Genomic DNA, 16217 nt, shown 5'->3' with positions numbered 1-16217 from the left:
GCAATGTCATCTGCTGGTGTTGGTCCATTGTGTTTTTTGAAAACAAAAGTCACTGCACCCGTTTACCAAGAAATTTTGGAGCACTTCATGCTTCCTTCTGCTGACCAGCTTTTTAAAGATGCTGATTTCATTTTCCAGCAGGATTTGGCACCTGCCCACACTGCCAAAAGCACCAGAAGTTGGTTAAATGACCATGGTGTTGGTGTGCTTGACTGGCCAGCAAACTCACCTGACCTGAACCCCAGAGAGAATCTATGGGGCATTGTCAAGAGGAAAATGAGAAACAAGAGACCAAAAAAAATGCAGATGAGCTGTAGGCCACTGTCAAAGAAACCTGGGCTTCCATACCACCTCAGCAGTGCCACAAACTGATCGCCTCCATGCCACGCCGAATTGAGGCAGTAATTAAAGCAAAAGGAGCCCCTACCAAGTATTGTGTACATATACAGTTAATGAACATACTTTCCAGAAGGCCAACAATTCACTAAAAGTTTTTTTATTTTTTATTATTGGTCTTATGAAGTATTCTAATTTGTTGAGATAGTGAATTGGTGGGTTTTTGTTAAATGTGAGCCAAAATCATCACAATTAAAAGAACCAAAGATTTAAACTACTTCAGTCTGTGTGCACTGAATTTAATACACAAGTTTCACAATTTGAGTTGAATTACTGAAATAAATGAACTTTTCCACGACATTGTAATTTATTGAGATGCACCTGTGTGTGTGTATGTGTGTGTGTATATGTGTATGATATGTATGTATGTGTGTGTGTGTGTGTGTGTGTGTGTGTGTATATGTGTGTAACCCCCCTTAGCAGGGAGGGTTATATAAATATAAAACAGTTGGATGCAAAGTAAGTGTTCGTGTATAATGCCCAATTTATAATAGCCATATAGGTTATTAGAGAAAGTAAGTTAACAGAACAATATTCTGTTAAGATTCATACTGTTAAATGTTTTACTATGCATCTTGTACAAAGATCTTGTAAAAATGCGCGTCCCTTTTAAGATTGCCTGAAACTAAGGGTTGGTTGATATGTACTTGAACTAAAACGTGGTTTTCGCTATCAGGTTCTGTTGATTCCTATTTGATTGGATGTTTATTAGTTAATGCCCACCTCCAATATAGGGAAGTCTGAAGTGATTGGTTTATCCTAAAAAAAATCTAAGAAGAGAGAGCGGAGAAAAAAGAGAGGATAAGAGACGTGGTGTGAAAACAGATTGGTTACGATCGAACCCTACCGCGTAAAACCGAAAAGAAACTCGAGTTAAATATATTCATTTCAGAAAGCTCTTTTTATTTTGTTTAAGTGTAAGATTATACACAAGAACTGTGTTAACTAGTTTTTTTGATTCGTTCACGGGTGGAAGACATTGAGGCCTGTGTGTGGATACAGCGATTTTCAGTTTGAAAGGTTGTAGATTTGTTATATTGTTCGTCGTGCTGTTTAAGTGAAACCGTCATTCAACGTGGGAAGTGAAGAGGAGATCAGATAGCCCTGTGGAGCCACCGGAAGCGCTGTGGGCCCACTGTTTATATGCTGTTTATTGAAATAGTATATTAAGTTTACAGTTACAGTTCATAAAAGGTGAAACGTGTTATTTGGATACTAGTGTTATATAAGTGCACTAAGCAGTGAGTGAAGTAAGTGGATGTAATATTTCACTGGAAAGTCATATACTGTGATACAGGGAGTGTACACCTGGTGCCTCCTTACTGGAAAATATAACGGTGTAAATCTTGTAAATTTGGGATTTTTCCCTAAGTGATTCTCTGAGTATTCTAATCCGGGTATCCTTGGTTTACCAGTATTGAGTATTAATACCTGTACTTATTCATATTGAAAGTACCATTTGGTTATTACTAATATATATATCCTCTGAATATTCATATCTGATCTTTATACCATCCTAAATATATATAGATATAATTATATATTGTACTTTCCTTTTGTTATTTTATTTTTTTATTCTGTTTAGTAAATAAATCACTTTGTTTGGATACGTGTTTCATATGAGTTATTTAGGAAACTAACATCTCTCTAAAACTTGGTATCAAAGTTGGGGCTTAAACGTATAGTCGAGACGAGAGACACCAATTAAAGAACCCGGTGCTCCGCCTTTTAGAACTTAGGTCAGGACATACCTAGGAGGGCAGGGTGCTACATGTGTGTATGTATGAATGTGTATATATAAACAAATAAATAAATATATATATAAATATATATATATATATATATATATATATATATATATATATATATATATATATATATATATATGAATTTTGTATTATTATTACTATACATGTGGTTTGGGAATCAAACCCCGATCTTGGTGTTGCTAGCACCCTGTTGAGCTTCTTTGATAGGGGGTTGTAATGGGTGTGATCTGTCAGTGTAAAGCGTGTTTTGCGGTGTAATGTCAGAGCTGATGGTATAGACGGGCTGTCCATCAGTTTGGGTGTGATGAGGGTGAGGGGCGTGTACGTGCTCCCCTCGGGAGCAGCTGACATGCCCCGCGTGTCACACAACCCCTTGGCAGCTGCGCTCCCCCCATTGCTCTCCACTTATCACTGGGCCCAAGGGACCTGTAACACCTCCACGCACACTCATGCACACTTACTTGACAGCCTGTACCCCGTCTCCATCACACAGGGGCCTTCAGATGGGAGCCAGCTACAGCATGCGGCATGCTAATGATATGCTTCCATGCAATTGTGTGGTCCAGGCCTTATTAAGGCCTAATTGAGCTGCCGTGCTTTGAGATGCACTGGGTTTAATTATCCTCTGTGTTGTGTTGCTGTGACACACTGTTTTGGCTTGGTCAAATGTTATTTTTGTGTACATAATTATGCTTTTCTGGGCTTAACAAGGTTGTAGACTTTACTGTTTATGAAACTCTCATTTTCAAAAACTGTCTATGCAATGGGTTTATTTTACTGTTCTATTGTTTTCTTGTATGTGTTTTCTTGATAATAGGCTAAAATTTATGAATATATAAAAGCTGTTTATTTTAGGCAATGTAACTGGTCGCTATTAAAACTTTTTTTTTTTTTTTTGCAGTTCAAATAAGTTTGATTTTTTTTAGTGTAATCTCAGCCACCATTTTTACTGATAAATAAATCAAATATTTCACTAAAAAAAAATTGATTGCAACTCAAATATATATTTATACACATTAATATATATGTATATTTAAATTTATTAAGTTAAAAATATTATGTATTATGTAAAAATATTAAATGTATATCATATATATTAATATGTATCGTTTTAAATGGTCTGTTTTAGTTTGTTTTATTTATATATTATATAATTTATATAATATACTATTTTTAAAAATGTAACTAAATTTTGTTTGTTACATTTTTGTTGTACAATCTTTGTGCGCATCTAATTTTTAAAAAAAGTTCTTTACTAATTTTTACTATTTCTTTTTTTTTTTTTTGGAAATTTTTTTTTTTAAAGGCCCTAGTCTGAGCTGTTAATATCCTTTATATAAAGTTGTCTGTTATTGGCTCTTTGAATGGGTCAAATGCCCCATTGCAGGTCTGTCAGTGTAGAACAGGATGTGTCTATCCTATCTGTCTGCAGTCGAGAGCTTGAGAAGAGCTCCTCTAAATGCCCTCACCTGTCTCATCAGGTCAATCTTGACCCCTTTGACAGCCCATGAGAACAGCAATCCAACATCGTGACCCAAGTCAGGTGGAAAGCATTGGGTTGTATTTCAAAAGAGAAAAATCAAAAGTGAAGGTCAAAATCGTGGCTGAATTTAGACAATCGAGAGACTTGCTAGATACTCCGGGGCAAGAAAGTAGCCGTGCCTGACAAAAGCGGACCGAGGGGGAGGGGGAAAGAAGGTCAGTGGTAATGGGTTTTCCGCTTAATTTCATAATGCTATGATTGCTACATTTACCAGAGCTAATATTGACTCACTATAGCCTTTTATGAGTTTAGGCCCCCCACATACATCTGTCCCATGCTAGCATGTCACTCCACAAGCTCTTTAAGCAGCATTTGTCATATTAATTACCTCTTTAGTGTAGAATATCTTCATGTCTGCAGAGATTAGCCGTCGTTGTTGACTTGGCTTGTCGGAATAGGGTGAAATTTGTAATTGGGTGACCGGCCAAGTGTGCATGTCATGCGTCATCCCAAAGCACCAGAGGTGTTTCTTTAATGAACGCTGGTGTTCCACAAGCTTAGTATGTCATTGCGGCTGACACTAACAAAGTGAATGTGGCCCATTTAGAGTTGAGATGGAGAGACTAAGAATCTGTGCCAGTGAATCTGTAGGCGGTGGTTCCAAACCAATGAAGCACCTTCCTTTTTAGACACTGACATCAATTTACTTTTTTCGCAAGTAACATGAAAAGATGCTTGATTTTTAATCCATGGCTTCATCCAAGGCTGTACAATTAACCTAGATCTACACACAAAATATAAATGGATTGACTGTATAAATAATATTTATTTTTTATAATATATACACAGTGCATTTATAATTATGCAAGTTGATATTCTTGCACATTACAAATTGCACATTTTACCTATTCCAAACTACATCGATCTTAATCATTTTTGACTTTTCAGTACGAGTTAAATTTTTATTTATTTTGGCTCATTTTATCGGTAAAAGAAAACCTGCCTAATAATTATGCATACCTGAATATTAGGCATTTTTCACTTCCATCCTTCATGAACAATTATATATCATTTAGAAATGATTAAAGACAAAATTAATAGTTGTTAAGATTGATGTGGTTTGGAATTGGTCTAATGTGCTTGGGAAAAAAATAAGATCAGAATATTAACTTAAATTACCTAGTGCATCCAATTTCTACTTTGTGTATTTTATTTATAAATGTATTTAATTTAGTAAATATATATAAGTATACAGTTGACCAACCTGCAGTCATTTTAGTGATGTATTTGATTGATTTATCAGTAAAAGTGGTGGTTGAGGTTACATTTATATAGTGCTTTGAGTCTATGGAAAAAAGTGCTATATAAATGTAACTAATAATAATATTAAATTGCTAACTTGACCTTTGTATGTACATTCATTAATGAACCCATTGACTCTACAGCTATGCCATATGTTGCTGTGAGCTAGATAAAACTGAAGCTCTCTAGTTGGTTAATTTCCTCTAGTTAATTTTCTCTAAATGCTGTCATCATTTTCTAGACACCGTGTTCCCACATTTCTCTTGCTCTTTGTATAACCACCAGATTAATTTTTAATATCATTATTCAATCAGAATCTGTTTGATCTTGAGGCGTCTCCGTCCCTCCCTCATCTCTCCTCTCTCTCCCTTCCCCCCTCGAGCTGTGTTAGAAATGTCTATACCCCCTTTCCCACCTTTCTTGTCTTAATGAACACACTTCTTTACTTGAATTATTCACCACGTCTTTTATTCCCTCTGTTTTTATTGTGTCTGAAGGGAAAAAACATCAATAAATAAATAAACCTGACGGCAACTGCTTCATAGAACATGGAAAAAGACAACGGGAGTGAATATTTTTCCTGGATGCTTGTCATCTTGTTGACATTGAGTGTGGTTAGAGCATAATATCTTGCAAACTGAAAAACATCAGATAGATTTGTGTTGCGAGTTAGTGGTGTGTATGCTCCATCCCTCCATTATAGTTTCCCCATGTGTGTGTGCGTATGAATAACTGAATTTGTATGTCCATGTGTGGAGGAGATGCTGTGGAGACCTCGTTGCCATGGTAACGGGGATGGAGCGAGTGGGCGGTAGCCCCTCTAACAACCTTTATTTTCCACAGCTTTCTATGTCTCTGATATTAACCCTTAACCCAGAGAAACTGTGAGAAGAGCGAGGGTTTGTAGAAAGCAAGAAGCAGAATAATTATGAAAAAAAGCTGTTCCCGTCTTCGACTCAGTGTTCCGCAAACATTGCATCAGTAGCGATCTTAGATACAGGTCAGTTGTCAGGTGGTTAGGGCGGCTCTCTGCTCTCCTGTGCGCTCCGGTGCTGTCGGCGCACATCAGAGGCCTTTATGAAGATGAGAGGCCACATCCATGTGAGGAGGACCCCTGGGTAAACCGCATAGGATGTCAAGTCAATAAAGCAGAGAAATATTGCCTCAAGTCAGCGGTGCGGTGATCTGGGTGCACTTTAGAACTTTCTGCAGCAAAGCAAAGAGGAGTGTGTGCTTATGTCGCTGTGTGAAGAAAAGCTCAACTTTAAGTGTAACATCAGGGGATGAAGAGTCAAAGAGACCCATTCATATTCTTATGAAAAGGACAGAGAAATGTTGTCCTATCCTTTATAGCTTATACTGTAGATTCTCTGTTGCTGTTTTCAGACCCATGTTTTCTACAGAGTTTTGTTTTTGCAGTATTCCCAATTCATGCTTCTCTACATATTTAGAAATAGTCCTTTATTACAAAAAAAAGTTTGTTATATAGACAGTAAGTATTGATACTCACAGAAAACTTTCAATGTGGACATAATAAATCTAAAAGAAAGAAAAAAAACACTTCCAGCTCAGTAAGACAGATGTTGATTCAGTAACGTTCAGGAGAATTCGACAGAGTAATTCATACTTTAAAACTATTCATTAAAATAACTTCATAAAATGAGTCATTTATACTGGAATCAGATTACACTTGTTGTGTTGAATATTTTTGATTTACTAAAAAGAATCGGGCTTGACTGCTGATTGGCTGTCAGTGTTGTTGTTGTTGTTGTTGTTGTTGTTTTTCTATTCATATAATTAAGGGTCGTCAAAAAGTGAAAGTGACGTGACTGTACGTTCACTCCCCCCACCTACAATTCCTGCCGACCGAGACTCAAACTCGCAACCTTTGGATTACGAGTCTGACTCTCTAACCATTAGGCCATGAAAAGATGGTCACTATAATGATAACTATAAAGTTTTAATAATCGTTCTGATTTTGTGAGAATAAAAAGAAACACAACTATAACAATAAGTAGAGCAATAACATTTTAATACAAAATTCTACAAAAGGAAATCGTTCTTAATATTGATTATAATTCTATGAGAAAAGTCCACATCACAACTATAACGACACATAGTAACCATATTGTTGGAATCACTTTCAGAACCATTTTTTCCAGTTGGTGAAAGATAAAAACACTGATCAGAATCCATCTGACTTTAAAGAGCTTCAGCATTTAAAGTGGCAGTGTGTTTATAATAAACAGAGCTGTGTTTCTCAAAAGCATCATAAGCCTAAATCGATCGTAGCTCCATTGATGACAATGGTTCTATGATCAACTTAGGCTTACAATGCTTTTGGGAAATGCAGCCCAGAACTTTATTGTCTGTTGATGTGGATATTATTATAATTATCGATTTTTTTTATTTATTTTTTTTGCTGTGAACACCCTACACTCTTAAAAATAAAGGTGCTTCACGATGCCATAGAAGAACCTTTTTGTCTAAATGGTTCCATAAAGAACCTTTAACATCTGAAGAACCTTTTTGTGGTTCTTTGTGGCGAAAGAAGGTTCTTCAGATTATAAAAAGATAGGAAAGAGATGGTTCTTTAAAAAACCTTTGACTGAATGGTTCTTCGCTGTGAAGAACCTTTTAAGCACCTTTATTTTTACGTGTAAATTCTTTTGGGACTACAGATGTACCATGTGCTTTAAATTCCTTAAAAAGAACTGGCTTGTAAGAGTCATTTGTTGATGTGTTCACAGTGTTTGTTGTTTTTGACTTAATTGAAAGCTATTTCTTGCTATTATATCACCATTCATTCTTTTTTACTCCACATTCAATACAGACTGCAAACAACTCGGGTAAATATAATTTATTTTGCTCTGTCAATAAAGATTCAGCAGCAATGGCATAGATTCACTGTGGTGTAGTGAACACTGGTGCACATGTTTAAAAGACAGTCATTGCACACTCTCTACAGAATATTGACTTTTTATTAGTGAGCAATAATTGCTGCTTTTGCTACTATCGTCTGAGCGTAACAAGATCAATGTAATCTGTAATCTACCATTCCATGCACACTGTTGTGTGGAACTTGTCACCTTGGATAAGGGACTAGTTTTATTTTCCCTCTACCTCACGTTATGAAATTAACCCTTGAGTTACCTGCAACAGGTTCATGCAAATTAGATGCTGGTCTTCAAGAAGACAGGGCCAGTCTAGTCCCAGACCAAATATATGGTGAACAAACTGATATGAATTATGAATTTAGGTGAATTCAGGGCAAATTGTACCGGCAGGGAAGGCCAGGCTATAAATAATTTACCCTGCAGGGGGTCTCTGCAAATTACAGGCCCCCCTCTATGTCTCCTTGTCTTCTGCCACTCCTCTTTTTTCCCATTACCTTCAGTCACCTATCTCCTCCCCCTCGTTTTTTTTCTCCTGTCCCTCTTTCTTTGCCATCAGATCTGTGTTTCTGTTGCTGTCCGTCGCTCGGCTTTCCAGACAGACAGACCCTCGGGGAGGTCTTGAGGGTGGAGGCCAAGCATGTATTCATTTATTTCCCTCCTCCGTCTCTCTCTCTCCTCCAGTCTTTGACACGCATCTTCACAGTTGGAGGTGGTAAATATTTAAAGAGGAGGCATGACCGAGCCCAGCCCTTATAAACACATACTGTACAGATGACTTTCACTGGATAAACACTCTTAGTGCTGCGGTTCTGCAAAACGGCACAACGCAGGGTATTGTTTGAAGAAATCGTGTGTGGATTAATATTTGCAGTTTTTTGTTTCTGATTTTAAATGAGTGCGCTAGAATACATATTCTCACTAGTTGCTTGGGGGTGCAGGGGAAATAATTATGCAAGCACATGATGATGTAAGAACAGATAAGAGCTATTAGATCTTAAAACAGTGAAGTCTACATGGTCTCCTGCTGGTTTTTCTTGCAGCCTGAAAGACAACTGAGACATTTCTTTGTAACTGACATGACCACGATTTGTGCAGTTGTTTGTTGAAGATACAGTGGCCCAATATATATACCCTACTGTTCAACTGTAAGTCTCTTTCAACATTATCATTATTGATGTTCACAGATTTTTCAGTGTGCATTAACTGTCCACATATATTGAGAGCACTAAATATTTTTGAAAATAACTGAAGAGATTTAGACAAGACAAAAATAATTAAATGGATACATTTATTTTCTTTTAATTTGACTTGAACAATGCCTAAACAAACTCTTGAGTAAATAATGAATTGTCAATTATTCAATAGTTCAAAAACATAAATGTATGACTTCATCCTAGAGACTTTGGCTTCAACAATGTTAGAAATACAGACGATTTATTCATAATAGAACCATCATATCCATCAGTATGACAGTAGAATTACATAAAGACCCATTTACAGTACGATCGGATAACCTCAGGATCAAATAAGGGCAGGATTTACATTTCTACAATTCTCCCATAATCCAACTGACATGACAGGAATAAGGATACCAGTCAAAGAAGTTGTTTAGCTTACAGCTCTCAGCTCCTAAAATACAGTATTCAGCAAGTTGGTCCCCTGAAGATTATATAACCTCCTTATATAGCCTTCTAAAAATACAACTTTCTCACTATCAATGTACTTAAATAAAAACCACCCTTGTCTCGTTCCAAAGTTCTTGCATTTAGAAGCTTAAAAATGCTTTTTTTTCTTATTTTATTTTTTTAGCTATGACCAACACAGGCTTTGCTGTGATTACATCAACTTTCTGTGATGATATGATTCCCGCTTCCACTGGAATTCAAGCAGTATATGCTGTGAGTGAAGTGACATGCTCCATTTCGCAAAGATAATTGGTTGTTTTTCAGTTGCTTCAGGGTTGACATTACAAAGTTTGTTTATGTGGAATGATGCATTAATTCTCTGCGGCGCTGAAAGCATGCTATGTTTATTATTGTTTATTTTTACTTTTTTTGTTGTTTTTTTTGCACGCACATCTGTTCTACAGAAAGTACATAATTGTCTTTGTTTCTGTTCCGCTGCAGGGCATCAGTGACGTTTAGTCTATGACCTTCGGTAATGAGGCAGGTGACAGGATTAGATACTATCACCAACAGCTGCACAGCGGCGCTGAGAGACCCTGACCGTTGTCAATCTCCCTCACATCAGCAATAGAGGCCGTGTAAGCCGTGATAGACAAGGTTCTTATCAGCATGTTGGGGTTCAAGTAGTGCCTAGAGCTCATTTCATGGATATGTGACACTCCCCTTCAATTCCACACCCTCCTTTCTTCCTCTATTCCCTGCAAGCCAGTCATGCTTGACTTGGTCAACTAGTTAGCGGCTGCTGCTTGATCATACATTACTGGGCACCGGTTTGATTGGCGGCTGGCTCCCTCCGGAGCGGCCGTGTGACAGGGCTAATCGGACTATGTTCAGCACCTCTCAGTGCCAATGAAATCTTCAGGCCCGACTCGATTCATCCTCATTTGATGGCATTTGTTAAAGGCCAACGGAGGCTAACCTGGCATCTAATTGGCTGCTGACAATTCCCCTCCCCCTCTGATCAGTTCATACTAATATCATCGAGTCTAGAGGACGAAAAGAGAGGAAAGGTGACTGATTGATTGGGCAGCTGTGTGATTTAATGGAGGAAGGGATTACTGTCTCAGCTGTCATCTTCCATCACCCCTTCTGCTCCTCCTCCTTTTCTTCTCTCCTCTAATTCTTGCCTTCATGATGAGATGCGCAGGCACAGCGCCGTTTCGAGGTGACTGTGTTTAATGAGCCACGTAACCCAGGATTGAGGTGCTGCACCAACAATTGTGTATGATCTTCCATATGTGACCTGTAAGTAATATTATGTGGGCTCGAATGCTGACTCAAATGTTCCAGTAGCTATAAAAAAAATCCATTAAATATCACTTCTCCTCCTACAGTTTTTTTTCTTTTTTTTTTCTTGCTTGAAAAGACCAGCATTTTATATTTGGGATGCTGATGTGTTGGTGTCAGGCTTCTTGAATAGTTTAACCAGCAAGATTTTCTTGGTCCACAAAGGAATTGTCAGCAGCAAGATCATAATAAGGGATGCATGATTTTGCCTCCATATCAGATTTTTTATTTACCGGTTTTGGTTGATATAAGTTATATATGGGCCCATGTGTGACCCTGGAGCACAAAACCAGTCATATGTAGCAGGGGTATATTTGTAGCAATAGCCAACAATATCAATTTTTCTTTTATGCCAAAAACCATTAGGATATTAAGTAAAGATTTTGTTCCATGAAGATATTTTGTAAATTTCCAACTGTAAATATATCAAAACTTAATTTTTGATTAGTAATATGCATTGCTATGAACTTCATTTGGACAACTTTAAAGGCGATTTTCTTAATATTTTGATTTTTTGCACCCTCAGATTGCAGATTTTCAAATAGTTGTATCTCAGCCAAATATTGTCACATCAATGGAAAGCTTATTTATGATGTATAAATCTCAATTTTTAAAAAAAATTTACCCTTATGACTGGTTTTGTGGTCCAGGGACATATATTTGGATATTTAATTGTGGACACCTATTTCTACTATTTTTACATTTAGATGAACTTTGCCATCATCTAGTCATCATCTAAAAACACTAATAAATGTAAAAAATCTAAAAATCTGTACATTATAATGTTCTGATGCCTCAGTTCACTTGTACTATTAAAAATGACTGATTTTAGTTTTTAGTGTTTTATTTTTAATGTATTTAGACAAAATTGTATGGAATTTTAGATTCAACCATTTATCAGATATTAGTCAGAACATAAAAAAATAAAAACATTTAAGGTTGCTATATATTAAGTATTAAAAATATTTAAGGTTTAGCTATGTATAGTGCATTTTTGAGGGTGGAATCTAGTGATCTAAATGATTTCCCACACAAATTTTGCTACAGGTTCAAGCTGGTCATGAGGACTTTTCATGTTGACCTAACCGTTATTGTTGATATACAAGTCATGTTTTTTTATCATCTGAAACAACATCTCTCAACAATACAATTTTTACCTAGTGTGACTCTTCAGGAAAATACAGTAGTTTTAGTTTGAAAGTGACTATACACTATTGATAATGGAACTTTTTGTGACTGCACTTTTAGACAGAATTCCGAGAGAAATCATATCCAATTTTTTGTATTTTTAATTTATTTTGGCAAAATAGTATATATTTTGTTTTATGCATGGGGTCTGCCACTAGAGGCAGCAGAGGAGGCTAGGAAGAGGGTGGAGACCTGTTCTCAGGGGCCTCATGGGACTGTGATTCAACACTGTGATGCTTGTCCACCAGCTACACCAAACCACTACAGACCTATATGAAACACCTTGGAAATTCATGCTAGTCTGAGTCAGTCTTTTCAGCGGGGTTATTTTTGTGTGTGTGCAAGGGTGTGGGAGAGTGAAAGATTATGCTTTACTCCTCCTTCAACCTTTCCTTCCGCTCCAAGGTCACTCAGCTCCAGGGTTTGGCACCAGGAGGGTACAGCGGTGCCCAGCTAAAGATATGCATAGCTGCCAGCTGCTGTCAGACACGCTGCACCCAAGCCAACAAAAATATCCACCTCTCTCTCCTTATTTCATTTCATCCTTATTCTCTTTTGAAGTTTTTATCACATGTCCTCGGGGAGCTCCTTTTTGTATAGTAATGTGATCAAGGCTTGTGAATGAAAAAAGACGGTTGATCCAGTGATAGTGCTGATAAATGCAGCCACACACACAGGTCTTTGTGGTGTCGTTTAGCAGGCCCAAGTAAAGATGGAGAACTCTTCCTGCAGAGTATCTCATAAGCCTGTGGCGTGAGCAATAGCTGCTCTAATAGATGCCTATCTTCTCTTTTAAAGAGGCTCCTCAAAAAAACCCAGAATTTTTCCACTGGCCTCCATTCATCATTATGTATTAATGACCCTGACCATTAAGGTCTGCTGAGGAAATGCATTGAGTAAATTACTTTATGAGATGACTGTGGATCTGTGATTGTGATAAGAACAATTTGCCATGTGCTTGCACTTATGGTCACTTTATCTATAAAAATTACATCTGGAATTTATATCAATTTGAATGTATTACATCTTGTTCTGTATTGAGTCTTTTAGGAGTAATATCAAGGCTCTTTAAATAGTGAAGTGCCTTGATATAAAGATTTAACTGATACAGAATATTTTAATGTTATGACTGATAACTAACTTTTAAGCATACACATTTTATAGAGTATAGAGTAAAAAGTTAAGCTCTGATATTACTGTGCCAATATCAGAAACAATAATATTTATTATTATTAGTAGTAGTAGTAGTAGTACAAACAAACAAATAAATGATCATTTAAACATCATCATTATTATAGCATTAATGCTATTACTACTAATAATAGTAAAAATTATATATAATACACAGAATTGGTATTAATGTAATAACCGATATTAAATACTTTTTAATAGCATTATGATTATTCTAAATATAATATTAGTATAAATGTTATCTTAACCAATAACAAGTACCATGGTTGCTGGACTTTTTTGGAGTGCAGTGTACTGTAAATGCCATGGTATATGACATTAATTTGGCAATTATTGTGCACCATGGTATTGCCGTCTGGTAACACCATATTATTATTATTTTGTAATAATTGGTATTTATATTTATGCATTTGTCAAAAACTTTTATCCAAAGTAACTTGCATTGCATTAAGTTCAGTACATTTTTATCAATTAATGCATTCCCAGAGAATCGAATCCGTGGCCTTGGGTTGCTAACGCCATGCTCTACTGTTTGCTCTTCTGTATGCTCACAACGTATGCACCTCTGGTTTTTACTGTGCCCCCAAATCCACTCCTCTCTCTTCCTCGACCTCTCACTCTGTCCTTTGTCTCTCGTCTTTCTGGCTCCCTCTGTCCTGGGCCATGTGGAGGTCTGAATGGTTTTTCTCTACACACGTGGGTCTCCCCCTCCTGCCCCTCCCTCACTCACTCTCTCTCTCTCTTCTCTTGCAGTGAAAGTGCATCAGGAGGGTGTGGACCTGAGAGAAACATACAGGAAGGAGAAACAGTGAAGATTGCTCTTCTCTGACTGGGATAATCTCAGATTTTCCTGCCCGTTGTGTTTGTGCCTGTCAGCAGGTGCAATGCCTGCCACGTCACAACAGCAGGTGGGCAGCAGGGGGCGATGCGCTATGCTTCTGCTCCCTCTCCTCCTGCTGTCCGTGGCTCCCAGGCCTGGGAATGCTACCATCAACATCCCATCCAAATGTGAGTACAGGATTTTACATTGCATCTAATTTGCATGTGCATGGTGAGTGTTTTATTTTATTTGCATTGATTTTTGCAGTATTATAATGTTTGCTATGGTGTTTTATTATGGTTAAAGAGTTAAAAAGTGCAGAATGAGCTGTTTTTACTGAGTTTAATTGCTCAATTGATTTATACTATTGATTCGAGTGCCTAGTACAGGCCTGATTAGAAAGGACATTCAAGCATGCAGTGATTGAAACGCACCTGAGCAGGAACTGTAAAAACAGCAGCTGCTACAAGCTTCCTAAAGCTATAAACAGCACTGCGTTTGTTGCTATTATTGTACATCTGCAATTTAAGATTGCAGCTATGTATCATTGTATCAGAGCATCTCTCTTTCCCGCCCTTCCACACACACACACGCATACAAAAAGAAAATGAGAAAAACTAGATGATGAAAACTGCAAAACAGAAATGCACCAGAATGAGATGTCAGTGAAGAGTTACACCTGTATTAAAGGTCACGCTTTCTCTTGACTTTCAATTAGTGACCTTTAAATGGGAAATGTGGACATGGATGTGACCAATGAGATCGATAACACACCCACATTAAAATGTTCAGCCAGCAAACACAGCCTGACTGGGTCTGTCCCATATGCTCTCTGCTAATTCTCTGATCCCGTCTCATGACATTCAGCATGTTTGTTTTCTTATTAAGTTGTTGGGACTGAAGTACCAAGCAGTCTTGCAAAAGGATGGTTGAATTCAAGGAAGGAAAAAGCTAGATAGGGAGTTTATTTTACCTCTGCTTTGCCAGCATCTTGTTATCTCTAGTGTTCCTCTTGTTGGCCAGCTGATCTATAGTCCAGGTGTCTGAGCTGGCATCGTGTGTTTTCTTTGTTTCGCCTCCAAACAGTGTAATCATACCACACAAGCATTTGTTTCATTAAAAAAAGGCTTAATACAATCTATGTGTGTGAAGGTCAGGTTTTGCCTTCACTGTTGGAGCTGAATGTCCTCATGAGGATAGTATAAACCTAAGCCAACTCGTAAGGAAGACCGCCTAATAAACATTTAATAATGTCTTAATGAAAATCTAAAAATGCTAAATGGTTTCTGTGAAGGGTAGAGTATAGAAAATATAAATATTTAAAAAATATTCAAAAAGAAAACAATTGAAGTCAATGGAAAGTTCACACCATGACTGAAGAACAAACGTGTGTCTATACTTGTGAGGACCAAATTTCTGGAAATGTCCTTGGCTTGCACATACAGTTAAACTTCTAATCCTCTTTTGAAAAAATGGTTCAGAAATGGGACAATTAGTGTCTTAATTAAAATCTAAAAATGCCAAAGCTGTCTGTAGAGGTTTGAGTTATATGAAGGGTGTTGTAATTAGCTTAATTTAGGAATAATAGATGTATAGGTGCAGTTTATGTGTATGTGTGTCCATGCTTCTAAGTGTTCATGTGTGTAAAATACATAAAGTGCATGTTGTTGGTGGGCATTACTGCAATCTAAAAAGATGTCTTTTCCCCCACTGCTGACTCAATGGACAGACAAAATAAGAGATTGTGAGTATTTCTGGCATGTATAATGTTTTTGCATGTACTAACTCTACTCCACTAAAATTTCCTGAACTCATTCCAATAACGAAAGACAGCCTGCAGCAACAGCCAAAACTGATCAGCTGAGAAATTTGTTTGTTATATTCAGAAGTGTGGGAATGATTGTACAGAATTTGAGGGTGCATTAAGGCATGAATCTTTTAAAACGAATGATTATCTTCTGTAAAGGCATGAGAGATGAACATGCCTCCCAGTTATAATGGTTAATGGTCCATAAGATGGTCCATCACCAGGGATTACATGAATTTTTAAACAATGTTCTTTTTTTAATCTATGGTTTTTTTCTTCTCCTTGTCCACCTGTTTTTGCCATTTTTAAATTATAGATAAATATACTATAGATAGATGGATGGATGGATGGATGGATGGATGGATAGATAGATAGGCAGATAGATAGACAGA

General features: G+C 37.1%; 1 protein-coding gene across 4 annotated transcripts in view; it reads left to right on the top strand.

Moving 5' to 3' along the window:
* Window positions 1–16217, top strand: part of l1cama (L1 cell adhesion molecule, paralog a) — a 60874-nt gene that overhangs the window by 26102 nt on the left and 18555 nt on the right. For 2 of the 4 annotated variants that reach the window (XM_058763288.1, XM_058763287.1), the window contains exons 3-4: window positions 13952–14206; window positions 15748–15762. In XM_058763288.1, the coding sequence (XP_058619271.1) occupies window positions 14083–14206; window positions 15748–15762 (139 nt within the window). In that variant the 5' untranslated portion in view covers window positions 13952–14082. Of the gene's footprint in view, window positions 1–13951; window positions 14250–15747; window positions 15763–16217 lie in introns of all 4 variants that reach the window. The other 2 variants (XM_058763289.1, XM_058763291.1) reach the window with 2 other exon arrangements.

The sequence above is a fragment of the Onychostoma macrolepis genome, chromosome 23, assembly GCF_012432095.1.
Source record: "Onychostoma macrolepis isolate SWU-2019 chromosome 23, ASM1243209v1, whole genome shotgun sequence".
NCBI lineage: Eukaryota > Metazoa > Chordata > Actinopteri > Cypriniformes > Cyprinidae > Onychostoma > Onychostoma macrolepis.
This window is presented reverse-complemented; position numbering and strand designations above follow the sequence as displayed.